The sequence below is a fragment of the Ambystoma mexicanum genome, chromosome 12, assembly GCF_040938575.1.
Source record: "Ambystoma mexicanum isolate Mex_15411 chromosome 12, UKY_AmexF1_1, whole genome shotgun sequence".
NCBI lineage: Eukaryota > Metazoa > Chordata > Amphibia > Caudata > Ambystomatidae > Ambystoma > Ambystoma mexicanum.
Genome location: NC_090936.1, coordinates 794,009,739 through 794,029,021, shown reverse-complemented (window position 1 = coordinate 794,029,021; position 19,283 = coordinate 794,009,739). Strand labels below are relative to the sequence as shown.

At 45.0% G+C, this 19,283-nt stretch overlaps 1 protein-coding gene across 1 annotated transcript in view; it reads right to left on the bottom strand.

Annotated features, from left to right (window-relative positions):
- Positions 1 to 2,745: 2,745 nt before the first annotated feature.
- The window catches only part of LOC138514047 (small ribosomal subunit protein uS9), a 37,048-nt gene continuing 20,510 nt past the window's right edge, over positions 2,746 to 19,283 (bottom strand). Inside the window, exons 5-7 of the mRNA XM_069629291.1 lie at positions 11,263 to 11,359; positions 3,014 to 3,061; positions 2,746 to 2,929 (exon numbers count right to left, since the gene is read on the bottom strand). Coding sequence (XP_069485392.1) covers positions 2,784 to 2,929; positions 3,014 to 3,061; positions 11,263 to 11,359 — 291 coding nt within the window. The 3' untranslated portion in view covers positions 2,746 to 2,783. The remainder of the gene's footprint in view (positions 2,930 to 3,013; positions 3,062 to 11,262; positions 11,360 to 19,283) is intronic.

Sequence of the window (19,283 nt, the reverse complement as noted above, 5' to 3'; positions counted from 1 at the left end):
AGGATGGCCTCCACCAAGTCCAAGTCAGGGGCAGCGTTGTGCGTAGCAATTCTGAAATGATCAGCTGCTCTTAAGAGGGAGTTGAACAGCATTTGGACATCAAATGGTGATGAATCTCTGCGTTGAGTGGTAGGGGGATGCAGACAGATGGCATCTGGGTCAGTGGCTGTGTGTGCCACTAGCCCTGGTTCCCAACTGTTCCTTGGTCTGGATCTTTACACACTGGGTTTTTATCATAAAGGTTTAACCCTTAAGAAACCTGGGTCAGGCCATTGGGGTTGCCAAAGATAGCCTCCCTGTGGTTCTTCCAAAGGAAAAGACTGGGCACCAGGGGATGAAAGTTACTGAAATTTAGATGGGATGGCCCACGAGTCGACTTCCCAAGGTCTCCTCTTCAAGGCTCCGCCATACTGGTCTGGAGGTGGTAAGGGCTGCCTAGAAGGGGGAAGAACCGTTACGTAATGCCTTAGAGGCTGAGGGGCCTCAGAATAGTCCTCTCGGGCTGAGGGGGTGCCTTTGTAGTCCCTGGCTGGCGAAAGGGTATCCAAAAACTCACCAAGCTCAGCTGTAGGTTTCAGTGCGGTCAGCGATACCAGATTCCTTCGACTTTAGAACGCCCTTAGTCGGCATGTCGATGCAGTACTTCAGAGGATCGCCTGTTCCAGGAGTTTCATGCCCATTTGCATGGTGCAGTTGTGTGGAGGGAACCGAACCATGGGGTTCGGGAGGTAGTCTATTTTCAGCAGCCCTATGGGTGTTGCAGACTAAATGACCCTGAAGAGGCCTTAGGGGGATTGTGTGCTTAAATACACGTGGTGCATAGGTGTGACTTCCCCATAACAGCGCTGACAGCCTGCCTATCAGGGACAGGGCACATGCAAGCGCATAGGCTCCGCAGAAAGGTTAATGGATTCCAGGCTGGGGTGGTTGGGGGGGGGATGTTTGGGATGGGCAGGCTTCCGGCTGCCTAGTGTAGGCTGCCCACTGCTTAGTCCGCCTTTCAGCATCTTGGGCTGAAAGTTCACAGGCCTTACACAAGCACTCATCGTGGTCACAAAGAAGACACTTATTGCATCAGAGATGGAGTCTTTCCTGGGAAATTTGCTATTGCAAGACAGACAGAATTTAAAAGGAGTCCTCCATAGCAGAGGTTATCGGCAGCCAAAACAAGGGGCGGGGTGAAGGAAATGCATTCTCAGAAAAGAAACAGGGCCCCACTCTACCTACTGTAAAGACCAGGCATGAGGGCCAAGCAATTGTAGATGTAGTCGGGGACAGGAAACACGATACAGTCGTCGAGAAGGATGTCAAAGTTGACCAAACGACTGCAGGCCGTGAGGATATAGCAATATAAACTTACGAGTTCTGCATAAGCGATCAACTATGTTGATGGGGAAAACAATTTGGCGGGACCTCGATACGTCATGGATAGCGTTACAGTCACCCATGACTATGTCCCTTACAATCTTCGGGGTGAAAAACTCATACTCTGCAATTACCACTAGATGTCGGACTAGAAGCACAGCATGCGATAGTAACCAGATCCACAAGCATCAGAAATATTTATACTAAAAATATTACTGCTAAATTATCCAAAAAAGTAAGTACAATACCACCACTTTGAAATCTTACCTGCCATTTCCCCCACAAGACCAATACTGCTATATTTTGGCCATTAGTAGTTGCTACAGTCAAAACATGCTTGCTGGCAGTTGCCAAATCCCTCTTCTGCAAAATCACTGGCCTACTCTGAGACGGCATTCACAGGCACACATCGCTCCCCCACCCCAGCATGCAGAGGTTCTCTCCCCCCCACATACTTTCATGCTGTGCTACGTCTACACAGACAGCTAGCCAGGGAGATGTCTTCCGGCATGAAGTAGCGTAAATGAAGCCGGTACTTGCACTGTGTTGGTACGCCTTCCATACATAAGCAAACATGACCCTTTGAATATCGCATGCAATACCCCCATGTCAGCATGCGCAATGGGCTCGCAATGCTGAGGTAATACCCCCCCCCCCATCCCCTGTGAACCATTATCAGGTGCCTGATATGAGGTCACAGTAGTAGAGGAAGTGCCAGGTTTTCCACCATAGCTGGATTCAGTTTATGATGCTTACCAATATGTGACAGACTCTACAATGATGTAATTATCTTCAACATTGTGCAGTAGACCAACCCAAGCCAGTGAGGGCCCCTCAAGGTTGTCAAGGTGTTTTAGTCCCACAGAGTAGGTGTCAAACCATAGTAATGCGATTTAGCATTTATAAATGAATAGAAAAAAAGCACATCTGTTATCAAGTCACATCCTCTTCAACACTATACCACCTTAGGCTGTAGTCAGCTTCGCCAAGATTCACAGATCTTCCTTTCAACCAACTTCATCTCCAACTGGCTCTATGCTGTCCCCACCTAAAAAAATGCCTACATAGGTGGTGATCCTGGACAGATTTCAAATCATCACTGCCTCAAATACTTCACCCCAGATCTACAGACCATTATCCCCACAGTGAATATGCTCTTGTAGTGCTGAATTTGGGGCACTGGGTTTTGCAGGCCCCTCTACCCCTTCTATTGTGTATTGCACAAGCCATGTTCTGCATCAATCACTGTGAAAGGAGTATTGGAGCTGGAGTTTTTTTTGAGGTGCCTTTTTCCTTTCTGGGTTGTGGAAAAAAACTCCCAACAGCATAAGCAAAAAGAATTGATCAAGGCAGAGCATTGCATAAAAAACGTTAGCTATGTTAATTTGCACTTCAGATTTATTGCAAGTGTAAAACATTTAACGGTAGGATTTCTGGTAGCGAGCACGTGCTCCAGGTCCACCAAATTTCTTGGACTCGCACCGACGAGGATCTGCCACAAGCAAAGTCCGGTCATACTGGATTAGAATATCCTTGATTTCTTTTTTGGATGCTTCATCAACATCTGCAGAAAGGGTACAAGAAAATTGTTCAGCACACTCAACGGTTGAAACCAAAATTCAAATAAATCATACAGATATTAACTTACACTTTTGATAGTAAGCCACAAGCGCCTTTGAAATAGACTGGCGTATAGCTGCAATAAAAAAGAAAAAGGGTTAAACATTGCAGAGGGTTGGCCCAAACTGAAGTCTTACTGCCTTGCCCCCCTTTAATATGACCTACAGTGCATTGGTTGTGATCAGCATATTTCAATTAGCAGGAGCAGCAAATACAAGACTTACAATAAACTAAGCTCACAGGGGACAACATTAGCATTCATAGAGCAAGGCTGGAAGTAGATCCCGCCATCAGGATCTTCCTCTGACCAGGTGTTACTCATGGTGACCTAGGAGCCATCTAACCTTCAAATGAGATGCAACTGGAAATTTGCATAAAAGGTGCATTAGTACACAGGAGTTAATATTCAGATGGCTACTTGGGTAGATGTGTGGCGGCAGTTGAATTGGGGACATATGTTGCTCAAGGCAGCCATTGGGTGTCAAGCTAACCAGGCTCATCTAGGTCCTATTCAGGAGCTAAAAAGTTCCCAGCATTTCAATCCTGGAGCTCAGCACTGTACAAATGATAATGCCCCCGATCCTCAGACCAAGACTACAGCAAGAAAACTCATCTTCCCAACTAGCTAACTGCTTGGAGAAATTAAATCTAGCAAAGCCCAACTGCTACGCAAATTTACTAAAGAAAAATGGTCAGAACTGCTCAAGATAATTTCCAAAGCATTACAAAGTATAAGGACAAAGGGCAATGCTAGAAAGCCAGAAAATATAGGGGACTTTACAACCTAACCAAAGTTCATAGTTACATCATAATGGAGTGTAGCAAAGTGCCCAACGTTAAATAATTTAATCCCAATTTACATCAGCAAGAAATTACTAATCCTCATTTAAAACTGCTCACCCAAAGAGTGGTGAAATAGCAAATGACTATCAAAGCTTACATCCAACAGTATGAGAAGCTTAGCCCATGCATCCAAAGCCCTTCCATACCAAACAACTTCACATAACTGCACAGACTAATCAGCCCAATCGCCTAACAATGCAGCAGGTACTATTGACAAATAGGTTACCACACTAGTACATTACAACACTCTAGTAAGGCTTGGTACAAATATAATAGTCAATTACTTCACTTTGTAGAAGCTGTAGAAGCTGGGCAAGGCGAGTCTCCCCCAGAATCCTCCTGGCCCAGATAGCCTTCCCCCACGCCCCTCCCCCATCTAAAACACTATAAAAGTGGTTACAAATGGCGTTTCTCCGTGCACTCAGCGCTCCAGCCCCCTTCCTACTTCCCCAGCCCAATCCCGCCTCCCAACCCTCCCATCGCCCCCTGATTGGTCCACGGGCCAAATATCACAAACCCTCCCAGGGCAGCCCCCTGCGGCTAAGGGCCCCAAGGCCAAGGGCGGCTCCCACAATGGCGGCTCCAGAGAGTGTCTGCAGGTGTCAGCAGGGGAAGCCAATGAAGCCACCAGACACCAACAAAACTAAGTGCTGGCATGAGGGGGGGGGGGGGGGGGGGAGGGCAATTACCCTACTCCAGAAAGCTCCTGCCACCCCAACTTACCTTTCAATGGCCTGCAGTTTAATGTTAACCAGTACCATAACCCAAAGATTAGCCTGCGCCGATTCTAGACAGAAATGTGACTGTTAGCATGTACCGCACCTAGCTGGAATCCCACAATTGTAAGGACAGCAATGCCAACTAACCAACAATTGCATCCCTCTGCATACACCTCTCAAACTATAACCAAACACAACCACAAGCCTTAAACGCAGCAATCCACACAAACTTCACAACAATGCAACAAAACAAACCACACAGACTCGCACAACAGCACGCGATGACTGCGGACCATTAAACCCCCAAGCCCAGCCAACAGACCCACCGGGCTGAGGCTGCCAAAAGCACATCACTGCTCACTTGCACTTTTCCAGCTTATTCCCACTAACTCACCCCCTCCTCCCCTTTTTCAGAGCCGCCAGAGGACCACTTCGGTGGTGATAATGTTAAAGGACATTTGTACCGCGCACTAACAATTATCACAGCCAGAGAATGCCACCTGGAGTTCTTTTCACATCCAATGTGGTGTGCTTACCCAATGCAATATACAGCCTCTCGTCATTCAATACACCAGTTTCCAACCAAAGCTCCAGACATCAATCACCCATTAAGCAAAGTGGTAACTTTCAGTAACATTTGATGGTCAACACAATGCCCCCTCCCCCCCTACACCAGGCAACGACTGGATCATCAAATCAGGGTCTTCCTGGTAGTATGAGCAGCACGCCCTATCACTTTCATGTGTACTAAATCATCTTAGAATTATGAATGGTAAAACACAGTGTCACAGTTGCCAGTAGGGCTACTATAATGAATTACCTCCATGTCATTCAGTACATTTCTTGAGGTATATTTTGCCAATTCAAATAGATTTTTATGCACACTGCTTCATGAACCATTCCTCGAACATCCAAGCAGCACAAGGGAGTGGTATGAAATCTTATTTAAAAATACAAAAACAGCCTCGGAATGATCAAAGGGCGTGTGAGATGTGCCACAGGGTGGCAAGTATGAGCTGGTCCACATGTGACAGGCAAACACAATGCACGTCTGAGTGGATAGCTCACGAGTTAAGGGAATGGCAATCACAAGGGGATAAAATGTCCAACCCATCTAAAAGGCTAATTGTTTTGATGCAAGCCACTAACAGAACTTGATATCTGGCAAATGTAAATTTGATGTTGCGATGCCAATGCTGGCAATATTCCGTTGGTTGCTTTTAGAAGGATGCATTTCCTTTAAAAACATGCTATTTGAGAGGCCTTCAGAAAGGGGAGGTGAGGCTTCAGAAAGGGGAGGCGAGGCTTCAACAGAAAAATGGTCCTTGATGTAAGAAAAACCAAGCACCTCTGCTTTCTCCATGTGTCCTTGAAATGTCATCTTAAACCGTAACTGCTTTTCACATTATCCAGTGGTGCTCCGTGTCCCCCGTTGCAGAGATTTGGGGAAAAAGCTGAAGACCCTGGTTATTGAGAGCGCATTTACGACAGTCTGCAGCTTTTGATATGGGAGGATATCCCCGCAGCCTCTGAGGCAATTACTGGTTAGAGCTAGTCCAACAGTTTTTTTAGCCAGGTTTGCAAAAAGTTACTAATGTTCTGTTCTGCGCTCTGGTGCCCCATTTGGAGTTTGTGCATTATCTCATTGTAAAAAGAAATGGGCATTGTACTTCAACCAGTCACAAGACCCATTTCTTGCAACTGGGGTCTAACCCTGCAGCACCCTCTACGAGCACTTTTCCCACCAACGCTCTGGCCCAGGGGGTGTTTCTTTTCTCTGTGCAATGAGTACCATCTTCCAGGGTTTTGGACCCTGCTCACTTCCCCATCACTGCCTCCCTCCTCCCAGCACACTCACCACACGAGATGGCCCTCATAACCCTTTTAGGACCATCTCCCAGGGCAGCCACCGGCTAAGGGCCACAAAGCAAAGGGCAACTCCTGAAGAAGCAGCTTCACTCCATTTTCCGGGTTCACCTGGGAAGACTGCTGCAGTCCACCAGAAACAGATCGGTTGTGGTGAGGGAGTACAGCCATTAATGTACTCAATTAAAGCCCCACCACTCTTAGCTACCAGAAGGTAAGACCAAATGTCAGCCATATTTCACATTTAGCGCAATTGTGTTAACCATGTCTTGCACTTGAGGGGACGGAAATGTACTGCCACTAAAACCATACTAAAACTCATAGCTTAACAGGCAAACAAAGGGTCTGTTGCCCAGAGCTACACTACAAGTGAATATGAATTCTAGACCTTCCAGCCATCACCACCTTTGTTTTTGTCAGCCAAGTGGGACAGGTATGCCCAGCTGTGGGTCTGAACACTTAGCCTTACGACCCAAGCTACACCTTACTGATGACACCCAAGGGATGCCTGGATATGACCTAGTAGTAGCCAACTGCCCCTTCTGGGGTCAGACCAATCCTGCTTGCACATCTTTCTTTCCTATTTCTGTAATGGATTGGCAGGTGAAGAACCATGGCATGGCGGGTTGCTAAGCCAGTGGTTAAGATGAATAGAACTTGCAGCCATCACATTAGTTCTGATAAGAATGTGCCCTTAAAAGAAATCCGTGTATAAAAGTTTTTTAAATTAACATTGTTAAAAGTATAGAATGGGAAGTAGTTGCATGGAGAAAATTCAACTTTTGGTGAGAAATCTGAATGCTTGCATGCCACTGGATAAACTGGACATTAAGGCTCTCAATTTGTTCAAATACTGGGGGAGTTAGTGGCTGGGAACACCAAGGGGGTCAAAGTGAAGGGGTTTAAAATGACACATGCCACGGAAAAATAGTCTGAATGAGGTAGGTGACAACAGCACTGGTAAAAGGGACATGCTTCACTTCCATGACATTTAGAGAGGATTTACTCACCGCTACTTTTGGTACTAGCCAACTCTCAAATGTGAATATGGAGTCTGCATTAAGGGACAAAGTGTTGTATAATCTGATGTTCTTGGCAGTCCTAGTTTGTTCAAGGATAAGCCACTTCTCTTCCTGAGAAGCTTCACTTGGGTTTTAGTAATCTCAAAAAGAACCCTACTGTGAATTAAGACTGGGCTACGGCCTTGCCAGGGTCTCAATGAAGGTAATGCTTCTTAAAGGGTCTGGCTCCTTTAAGAAGAAAGTAAAATAAAAATTGTAACCAGTACATAAACACATTTAAACTACAAACCAGCAGCTTAATAAGATTAGAAATGGAGAAAGCATTTAATAACCACTTATTTACAAACCCTTCAGCTAATACATAAAATATCTTTGCATCAAATCAAGTCAGCTACATCAACATATCCTGTATTAGCTAAAAACCGAATAGCTCAGTCAAAAATGACATTACAACCTGAGGTACATTAACATTATCTCCAGCTATTAAAACAGGCCAAGATGCTTAGGTGCCCAAATAAAGTTGTCAAGTCTGTTACACCCTCGCAGGACAGCAAGATGTGCTTAAATGTGTCATGCTCGTTCAACTTGTTGAAGAAACGACAATGTGTGAGCCATCTGCCCAGTTTGTCACAAACCCAGCACCTAACGTTGGGAACAGATTTCATCTCACCCTAAGGAATTGGTCATGGTATCATTAGTTAGGAAATTGATAGATTACGCTTTGTCAGCGTAGAGTCCAGAGCTTTCGACTCATGCAAACTATAATGAAGTTAGCACCACCCTCCCCTCCCATGTTCTTGTGAATACAGCAATTCCTTTATTTTTGATCTCATCTTCACTGGATATCTTTTTAGATCTTCCAGGGTCACGTCTAATACTATCAAGTTCTCACATGCTTTGCTCCATTCAACCAAGATCTTGTCTCGGTTAGAGGTTTACGCATATTTTAACATTTCATAAAGAGGGGCTTGAACATCTTTCATACATTTTCTATAGTGCGACAGATTCTTCCAACAGATGGCGTACAGGGAGGTCAGGCCCAACACCCAACGAATCACTTGTGTCTGGATCGATCTGGGCAGTCCCAACACAGATTTCCAAAAAAGGACCTGGATCCACCAGTGCGATCACAGATTAAGTAAAAAAGTGACTCTGCCCTGTACGTCAGGGTCACCTCCACCTTTAGCCTGTAAAATTGTATTAAAGGGAGAACCAACCACACTTTATATGTTGAACCTTTTTTCCCCTGTGCTGCCAGCTTTAGGGTCTTGCATTTTAGTGCACTTTCTGACAGTGCATCAACTCTACTGCTGTTAATTAGGAGCCAATCTTATTTGGGCAACTAAAGAATTGTCCTTTTATACCTAAAAAGGTACAGGCACACAAGGGTATCTCTACAAAATATCCCCACCAAAAATATCTACCTACACCGTTTGTCTCGCCATAGGCAATATTTTTGGGGAGGAATTTTGTGGGAGTAGGCGTTGCGGGGTAGTCCCCTGCACATTTTGAAATAATGCGGGGTGGCCCCCGCAGGGTCCATGGGTCAATATCGCTGCATAAATATGGCTATATTTGTGTATCGCAATATTTTTGCAGGGATATTAACACATTGAACACACACAAGACCATGTCGCAAGTCACATGTCTGGGCCAAGTACATTTCTCAACTAAAGGCAACAGATCAAAGTGAGGAAGCATCTGAGGAAAGGACCCAATTATACCCAACAGGTTGCGTGTCTACTACAAAAAAAAAATAACTTCCCAATTAATGGCCAGATGGGATTTCAAATGTAATACAGCACAGCATCATGTAATGGGCCCTCTCCTCTCCATGGGCCATTAAAGAGAAAGCATCTTTGAGAGGCAGCATCTTTCAGTAGCGAGTCTCGAGGAACGCCAAGAATTCTAAAAGGTTGAAAACTACTGCATTCAGTAGGGAAAAGCTTAGTATTGATGCATGGAAAATACATTGCACTTCGAGAAAATGGTGTTCAGGCATTTAAGTAAAGAATTTCCTGGCAGTTTCAGCCAAAAAAAAAAAATCCAGCCAAGAAAAAACAAATGATCGCTTTGATTTTAGTGCCCCAAGGCCTGCTGCTATTAGAGTTCCACTGAAAAATGTTACGATACAGCAGTGACCAATAAACTTGCACACAAAAAACACTTAAAATCTGTCCCCACAAATTTTGCAAGCCCCTCCGGTCACTGCTTGCCACATGGTATGTGCGCTTAGGATTGTGATACACTTCCATCTTTCCCTGGCATTCCTGAAACTACAGGCCTGTATTTCTGGTTTAGGCTATGATCTCCCTTGATGTTAGAAACCAAATAACTCTAGTATGGACTCATATTTAGAGGGATGGCTATTGGACTTTGTTGCATGCTTTAATGAACAGGGCCTTCCATTCATGTTTTTGGTCATGGAAAGTATGCTTGGGGACACATTTGTGGAGGTTCTCTTTGGAGCATCCGCTTCCTTTTCCTGGATACACAGTTTATGGGGGACCTATAGTTTAGTGACCACATGTGTTCAGGCTAGGCCTGCGTGGACACGTTCTGATTTTTGCTCGCTTGTCAACAGCCGTTGTGGCAAGCACCTCTGGACCATCACTAAGCACTACACCAATAAAGGGTCCACTGTGTTTGCAGCTTTAACTACTAAGGGTACAAAAGGAACAAAGGTACTGCATTCCTTGTATATTTTCTAACCTGTGCTTCGGTCTTCTTTAGAGCCTGGGAGAAAACTGCACCCATCCTGCATTTTCCTTGGCTTTGGAGTATTCTACATCTCTGGGCCGGGTGGTCTGTGAGAAGGATTACTATCCTCCGAGACAGGGGTCCTTCTGGCAATGCTGAAGAGTTCTGTGGCAATTATGGCACCCAGGCAGTTCACCGTTTATCAATAATTTTACAGCACACTAATAACGGAGCATCATAAATCCCAAGAGTTAAAAATATTCCCCACAAAATCGAGGCCAAGTATTGGAGAAACAAAAAAAATTGTTCATGTGGCCTCTATTTTAAAAAGGTATGTCTAATGGGTTCTGGTTTACCCATCAATTGCTTTGATTAATTCCTACGTTGGAGTGCATCTTAGCAGCATTGTTAGGACATTGGAGATGTTATTGAGTTGCTCTTCCTACTTCATTGTAAAACCATCACTGATCAAAATTAGGAGAAATCAATCACCAAGTCCACTCATCATGTCTTGAGAATGGTTTCATACGAGTAACAATGATATGATCAATATGTTAAAATGGCATCCTTTTTGTTAATTTAAAAAAGGATATTGGCTGATCAAACCCAACTCATTGTTTTGATCTAGCATAGCTGTCTGCAAGCACTAAACGCTTAGAGCAGCAACATAAGTTAATGGCTGCACTATACCACAGTCACACTTAACTCCAATAATGGCCAAGCCAATACATGTTACTGACCTTGCACACAATAGTAAACGATTAAGCAAAATTGCATTGTCTGGCTACAGGTTTCACGAAAACTTGTCAAACTTTATACGATTAGTGGATGGTCACAATCCACCAATTGTTAATTCTCTCCCGCTGTCTAAACAGCAGTTATGCTGACCAGACACATGAAAATGGGTCATAAAAACCACGAGTAAATTTGAAGCACTAAGCCAATCCAAAGTAAGAAATTGCCTAGGACAACTCTACAGCTACAAACCTGCATATATCCAAAGTCTAAAAAATGGCAAGTTCATTTGTAATGGGATCAATGCTGTAATATTCTGGAGAACATGGTTTACGAAAACAAATTACACAGTATACTATAAACATCTGCTCACAGAACTTTGAAGACTTTACCGTAAACTTGTGCAACATGACCGCCACCCTTCACTCTAACTCTGATGTCAACCCCAGCGAAGCGTTCCTTGCCCAGGAGAAGTACAGGCTCAAGAAGCTGTATGAAAAAAGATAAACATTTCAAATCAGGGTAGAAGTAAAGACATTTTTAGTTCAATATCGCTTTATATTCAAACTAAAACTATTCTTTGATAACAGGTTCTGTAACACTTTATTTTTTGTAGCTAATTTGATAATTGTGAATACTCCAACAGGGTTTCACCCATTTAAAAAGGTGCACCAACATTTAAAGACTGCCCAGCTCCAGACCATTTTCACTTTAGTGGTCCACAAATTGAGCGTATATGGGAAGGTGGCTAGGGTAAACAGCTGAACATTTACAAGCTTGAAATAGCTATACATCTCATCAGAATGAAAGCCACATGGGTAAATTCCATTTAGCAGTGGATAGCCTCACGCCCAAGTTCCCCAGTCACCGTACTGGCTGCTTTCCTTTCAGGTAAAGCATACACCAGTACTACCCAACAAGCCTAGCGAGCTTGTTAACCTGTGCAATTTCTAAATTTAAACATTTGAAGTGCAAATGTTCCTGGCTAAGGGAATAATTAAAATACATCAATCTAAAACAGTTACAAGTGAGTTTAGGCTAGGGGGGGGGAAACGTTTGTTAAAGAAGAAAACCATATGCATCAGAAGTTAAAAATCCTGCATTAAAAAAGCATAAAAGATTAATTCAATGAAAGCTTACATTATATGAATGAGGCAGACACCAGGGGAAGACCAGGTCAAAATGTACATGGAATTTAGATGCCATGTCTAAACTCGACAGATTAGGAATCCCTTATCTCTACATTCTTTGGCAGTCTGCCACCAGGTATAGGCCTTAAATTATAGCATTGGAGGATGTAACCAAATGCAATTAAACTGTTTTTATATAGTGTTGCACTTGCGTTATGATATAGTTGTAGGGACACCTGTGTAGTGGATTATCTTGGGTTACTACCCATCCACCAACCCACATCCTTATGTTGAGCCTGGCTGCTCTGCCATTGCGATCAAATGTTTGCGGTACGCCATCTTGGGTAAGCAGTTTTGGCTACTAGCCAGGCATACAAATTTACAACCATCTCAGTTTCTCCACATACACACAAACACCAAGAGTGCATTATCACTAGCCAATAGCTGGTGGAGAGGGCACAATTTAAATCCTTGTGGAAATGGGGCCTCACTATATGAGGTGTGCCACTCACAGTACTCACTACATTTAGTGCCTACTACCCCATCCTCCGTATCTTCTGCAGATCGTCCCTACACAAATGTACCAAACCACCGAAGGAAGAGGGTGCATGCGCATGAAAGACCATGCCCTGCATCTTCCCTTGTACGCCCTTCAGATCCCAAACGCTAGTCCCTTTTGCAACAAGTGAAAACAGCTAAAGGGCACTTACACCAAGCTGAAAGGAGCTGTATGGAGGAAATGGGGCTGAAAGGAGCTGTATGGCAGAAGTGGGACTAGAGTAGCACACAGGGTTCGCGATTGCATGGAGCGGTTTAGGTTCTACCCTAGGAGAGCCTGATAAGCTTGAAAACCAACAGCAACCAGGAGCTTCCTTTCGCTCCCAGCGCCTACTGGTGCCTTCAAACCAGGCATACATGACTTTTCAGTATACAGTACATTTAAACAATGGATCAGACACATGGGCAGAGCATTAGTGTGCATATCCTAAGACCATACAAACTGCCTTTGTCTAGGCACACCATTTTACAGCCAAGGAAACTGAAGAACAAAACGCTGCAGCCCGCCTGCTAACCTCCCTCCCAAACAGCACATCAGCCCTACACCAAGAGTCCCGCATTGGCTCCCTATTATTCGAAGCCATGTGCATCACTCACTGTGCCATCCACAACACTGGCCCAGAATTCTTCCAACACAAACTCACTTGCTATTACCGCCGCCCCCCCACTCCCCACGACACTCCGATCCGGCACAGCATCGCTCCTAGTTGTCCACCACTACAACTTCAGACTATGTGGATCCTCCTCTATCCATGCACCAATCATCTGGAGCTCTGCCACTGCACATCCACAACATTGATAACCACTTGGCATTCACAAATTACCTCAAAACCTGGCTCTCCCCTTCCGCCCTCTTAAAACCTTCACATGCCAGGAAGACTGGCCCAAAACCGACAACACATCTATCCCCCCAAACCTCCATGGATCCCAGCAGTGTTCGCAGCCTAACACCATGCTAAATTCAGCCCCACTCCAGCCCCCAGCATCATTTCTGTGTCCCTCTCCCACTTCTCAGGCTCTCAATCTAGTTAGACCACAACTGGCGAGACCAGCCAAATGCGTAGTACCTAGGTAAATGGTATTGAAGATTAACTCTAGTGTTTAAGATATGTTTACCATGCACCACGTTTGTGGACACAGGCTGCAGGCATGGCCATCCATCCATGCACACTAGAATACAGCTATGGCTATGCAATACCATTCTAGCAGCATGCAAAGCCGCTAACACAAACCCCCTACTTTAACACCTTTATTGGTTGTCTCTTAATGACAGTCAAGCTGGGCACACATTGCGTCTCCAGCAAGAGCACTAGCCTAAGCCTACACCACCTGCCCATGTGCCAGACCTCCAGCCTGCTTACTGGAGCCTAGCCAGCCCACCCAAGTCTGAACCCAGAAAAATGCACAGACGCATCTTAGAAATGAACTCCTAGAATCTCCCACACATGACTTCGGTCTCAGAACATTCGAACCACAAAGCGGTTTGGCCATACAAATGGGGGAAAGGGTGCTATACAAATGACAAATACAAGTGAAAGTTTGCAGCGAGTTGGGTACTCGCTCCTGGGTGATGATTTTAGCTCCTGCTCATTCAATCCCAATCCCCAACCCAGCTATGGCGACAAACAAAACTATTCATGTACCACGTTTCCTCCATGCCTTTGGGAGACTACCAAAGTAACTTGAGAGGGGACACAGCCAGTGACTGCAGAGAAAGCTCTACATTACATCAATAGCTGGCCGAAACGCGCTTTGCTTGTGAACATTGGGGAGAATTACGACACTGAACCCAGCAATAGGATTAAGAGCTTTGTTGACCTGAATGAGCTCTGAACTTACAAGCATTTAAAAGGATTGAATTGTAGGACCGGAATAACTATATGCACCTTACAGCACTTTGTTATCAAACGTCCCACAGATACTTTAAGACCTAAACCTATTTACTCCAGAGCACAAGCACAGCAGTATGCAATGTGATACTACTGCGTATTCATCAGCTCCCCTTCTCACTGTATGGGGACTCCAACATGCCGCCCCCTTCCCCCCAACTGAGCTGAGGTTCTGCCGAATTACAAACTCCACATAAATAAGAACAGCTTAACATGTTTTTACCTAATGTGCAAAAAAGGCCCAGTTTACATGGGTATCCTACAGCATGACTCATTAGGTAGAGATTTCGGGAACGGTCCATTTCTTGTTGGAAAGGTCCTTCTTGATAATAACACTGTGTGCCAAACTAGGTTTAGTCCCTTTGTTTGGTCTTTGGCGGGATTCACGAGTAAAGTCCGCCTCTGGCTCCAGTAAGTCTGGCAGGGGCAGGAAGCGAGGGAGGTGCCGGAAACTCTGTGCTTAATCCCCTTGGTTACAGGAATGCACCCAAAAAGGTGATTGGCCGGCTGGCTATCCAGCAAGGACAGCCACCCTGATGTGCGATTGACGGCTAGGATGGAATGAATGGGAGAAACCTGCATAAAAGGCAAGGCTTTTTGGCTCGGCAGGCAGTCGACCACTGGACGAAGGAATCTGAAGAACTTAGAGGAGCCTGCTGCAACTCCTGGACCATTGGTTTGCCCAGTGAAGCCCTGCTGCTGTGCTGAAGCTCCAAATTAGTTTCAACTAGAGAAAGCCTGCAAGGACGACTTCTCCCCTCGAGTTGGTGGGACCAATCAACTCCAAAGTAGGCCCATCTGGACATCCTCTCAAAGCTGGCTGTACTTCCACTGCTGCTGGGACCGAAATGGCAGCGAGAGGAACACCAGATTGTGTGCGTTGCTTTTAAGTCAGACCCGACCACCGGGAAGATACTCCAGACTTCCAGGACTGACTAAGCCTGGGCCACAACAGAGTGCTGGTCCCCAAATGCGAGGAAAGTCAAGAGTGGTATCCGAGAACCGAAGTGTTGCCAATGGCTTTCAGACGGAAGGAGCTGAAACACCAAAAGGACCGCTGAATCGAAGTTTGCCCAATGCTGCTGCTGACCTTCCCAATGCAGAGCAGGAGTCCCCAGACGTCCTCCCTCTTGTCCCCACAACTGAGGGTCAGGATCTGCAGAGCTGTACAGGAACAGACTCAGCTGGAACCATTTCTTCTAACCAGAGGTACTGTAAAGTTTGAAAACTTGCCTCTTGTGTAGTCTTGCTTGCTCTCATTTGAGACCCGTCTCGGTTACCTTGAAAAGTTGCTATGGCTTTCCCCTCACAAGCCTCCCAGCTTGTGGCCCTCCAAGTGTTCCATCTTCTACCTTGTGCAATACTTTTTACCTACCTGCAAAGATCTTCAGCACCCCTAGACATTATGCAATTAACATTGGCTGCCCTGGCTGACTCTTCTTTACCTCTGAATTTGCGCTTTGGCCTTTCCCCAGGAAAGGGTTAATTGTATTCTGCATTGGAAGGTTTCAAAAGTACTTAAGTTTGTGAATTATTAGTTAACCTTTATTTTTATTCCTCTACCTTTTACACCAAATAGTATTGCTGTAAATGTACCAGTGATAAATCAATGTACAGTGTCCTAGCTATTTAAGTCACCTGAGGGTGTAGAAAGTGTCTGTGTGCCATTCCCATTGGGTATTATCTGATTTAGAGAAAGTGTTTTGAAGTATAGTAAGTGTTAAATATATTGCTCACTTCTGAAGAAAGCTTATACAAGTGACAAATTAAAACAGTTTTATCAAGAAACGTCCAGTGTAAGAGTTTATTTGAATAACCGACTGTGAAACTGTCCCAACATTGACCCCTCGAGTGAAGACTTGCTGCTCAGCCACACTACCAACCTGTGTAGTTCAGACTTACACCAAAGGTCGGGTCCCTATTGCTGGGTCCCCATTGCCAGGTCAGGGCTGTTGTAGTGCACCCAAGGGTACTGCATACAATCTTGCCCAGAACACAACTTTCAGGGTTGATGTGCTTGTAATGGCTCAGAACACCTCATCGGGCCAGCTATAACTGATGGCTCAGAACAAACATCTCATTTGGGCTGCTATACTTAATGGCTCAGAAGAAGCACATCCCATGAGGACTGCTATATGTGTAATGGCTCACAACACACCTCATCAAGGCTGCTATACCCGTGATGGCTCAGAACACAGTTTATATAGGTTGGTGCATGAAATGGCATATATCTGCATTCAAGCAATTGCTGCATCTGGTCAGACAAACCTCCAATTCTATAATTCCCCAGCCTAATGGCCAAAAGAAGGTTTGCACACATCTAAAAAGGAGCACCCACTGGTAAAGTTGCACTACATTTTTAAATATAAAAAGGCATTCAGATTTTGGGATATTTGTGCCATGTTAAAACAAAAAAGTGTAAGAGCAACTCTTAACTTAAGCAATACAGAAGAACAAAAGGTGTGGTGGGCGGGGGGCGAAGGAACAGAACATACTAGACAATCCAAAACAGGAATTCGAGCAACAGGAAGAGAGCAAAGCTAAACGATAGCGCAACAAAGTGAGAAGGAAAACAGTTAATAGGGCAAGCACACAATAGGAGCGAGGGATAGAAGCAGAGCAAAAAAACATGGACAGTCAAAATGCAGAACAGCAGACGGGGAGAGATGGAAATGGAAAAGCAAGACTAGAGAAGGGCAGACCAATAACATGAGTGCACGAAAGAAACAAGGAGTAACCACAACAGAGAAAATGAAAACACAGATATAGCGTAATGACATGAGAGGAAGAGGAGTTAACGATACAGCACAATAAAGGCGGGGAAAAAGCAATAGAATCCAGAGATGGGAGAGGCAGAGCAACAGAAACTGACCACAAAATATTTGGCATCGCAACACTTGGGTTAGAGGCAGAACGTCAAAGTGAGAGACAGGAAACAAAGCAGCAAAGGGAAGGAGATGGAGCTAAAACATGAAGTGGATGTCAAGCAGGTAGTGCCAGGCAGCGACAGTAGGCCCGAGAGGCAGAGAAGTGATGCATCACTTCTCTGCCTCTCAGAACTTTATTTGACTCACCCGATGTAACTAGCTGGCATCTGTAGTAACTCAGATTTTGTGTCCAAGTACCATGAAGATGAAGCCGGGTAGTATGCATCTACAAGGATCTTGTAAAAACGGTTTTCCTCTGGTGCAATAAATTATTATTTAGAACCACTTTGAAATACAGCGCTTCTCACTAGTTTGCTAACAAATGATAGTTGTCGAACACTTTACTATCGTGAAGGAGGCAAATACTCTCATTCTAAAAATTGGAGTAAAATCTGGAGTACGGTTAATAAGCGGGTTCCTCCCCCATCTCAACTTCCACGGCAAACCTTTGCCATCATTTCCTTGGTATCATCAATAGACTATGCAAATAAGTATGTAGGAATGGCAAAAAATCCAAACACCCACCCAAAACCAAAGACTACTGCGCAGACTAAATAGAAGAGATCACATCACCCCAAGTCGGTGCTGCAGCTTGGTCGGAAGCCATACTAGTGTTTACGAAGTAGGCTTGTTGGGAAATCTTTATGTAGTTGTTGAGTGACAGTTATCTTGCCATGGGAAGGTTAGATCGACGATGCAGAGGTAAGCGCCCAGGTCATATGGCTTCTTCAGTAGGTGTACAATTATGGTCAGTTTACATTGCTTCAAAGATGCCATGCACAAGTTATCCCCAGATAGTGTTGATGAGACTAGAGAACCTCCCTTGTGTGTTCTCCAGGATGGACACAGGGCTGTCCATCATGTAGAAGGTGGCCTTCAGCGATGCAAAGATATTTGAGAGATCAGGTCTCCCATTTAGCACATTCTGGGGTGTGGTGGTATGGCAGAGTAGTATATGGGTTTATCAAAGTGGCGAGCGATCTTCAATTTTATCTGTGAAGATACTGGCACTGCACTTTTCCATGTTACAGCAGAGGCTGGTAAGGGGACGATGCAATGTTTGATGGCCTTGAAAAGGGCTTGGATCTTGTTAAGACTCCCATAAGGAAGCCGTGAAGTATAGTTGTGCCTTGGTTGAGGTGATGGGTTCACCCAAGCATGGTAAGCAGAGGGGTTGCAAGATTTTGTAGTTTTCTTCACAACTTCTTGTTCGAGGGTGGCACATTTACATTCATTGAATCGTGTAGTTGAGATGGTTGGTAAGGATGTGGACATTGGTGTGTGTGGAAGGCAGGTTGGTAAGGTCATCTTTAAATAGTGCACTGGGATGTTTGTGAATAAAGTATTTTTTGTTTGAGGTGCCTTCTTGGGAGGGCTTTGTGTGCTGGAGCTTGATGGGCAGGACTGCGTAGTCAGAGCTGTACCGATGGGAGGCAGTTGATGTATGGTCATGTAATGAGTGAATACCACGTTCAGAGTGCTGCCATTGGAGCAGGTGCAACCAGCAAGGTAATGTGGAGAGCTGTTTGGGGTTTAACGTCAAACAAAACAGGAAGCTATTAACTTTAAAAAAAAAAAAAAACAGGGTCATCTCAGACTACACTCTCTCCTCACATCTGACGTCTCTAAAATTCACACTACCAGCTGCACCTCCTCAGAGGTACTCTTCCTTTCCCCCTCTCCTTCAACCAGAAGCTCACGGTCTCCAGAGCTCTGGTTATCTCCAGGCTGGACTACTGTAACAGCCCCTTTCTAAATCTGCCTGCTTCTACTCTCAGCCCTCTGCAACAGGACTGCGAGACGTGTCCATGGCCTCAAGCCCGGGATCGTGTCTCTCCAGGACTGAAAACACTGCACTTGCTCCCAGTGGCTGCGAGGATCAAGTTCAAAACCCTCCGTATTGTCCACA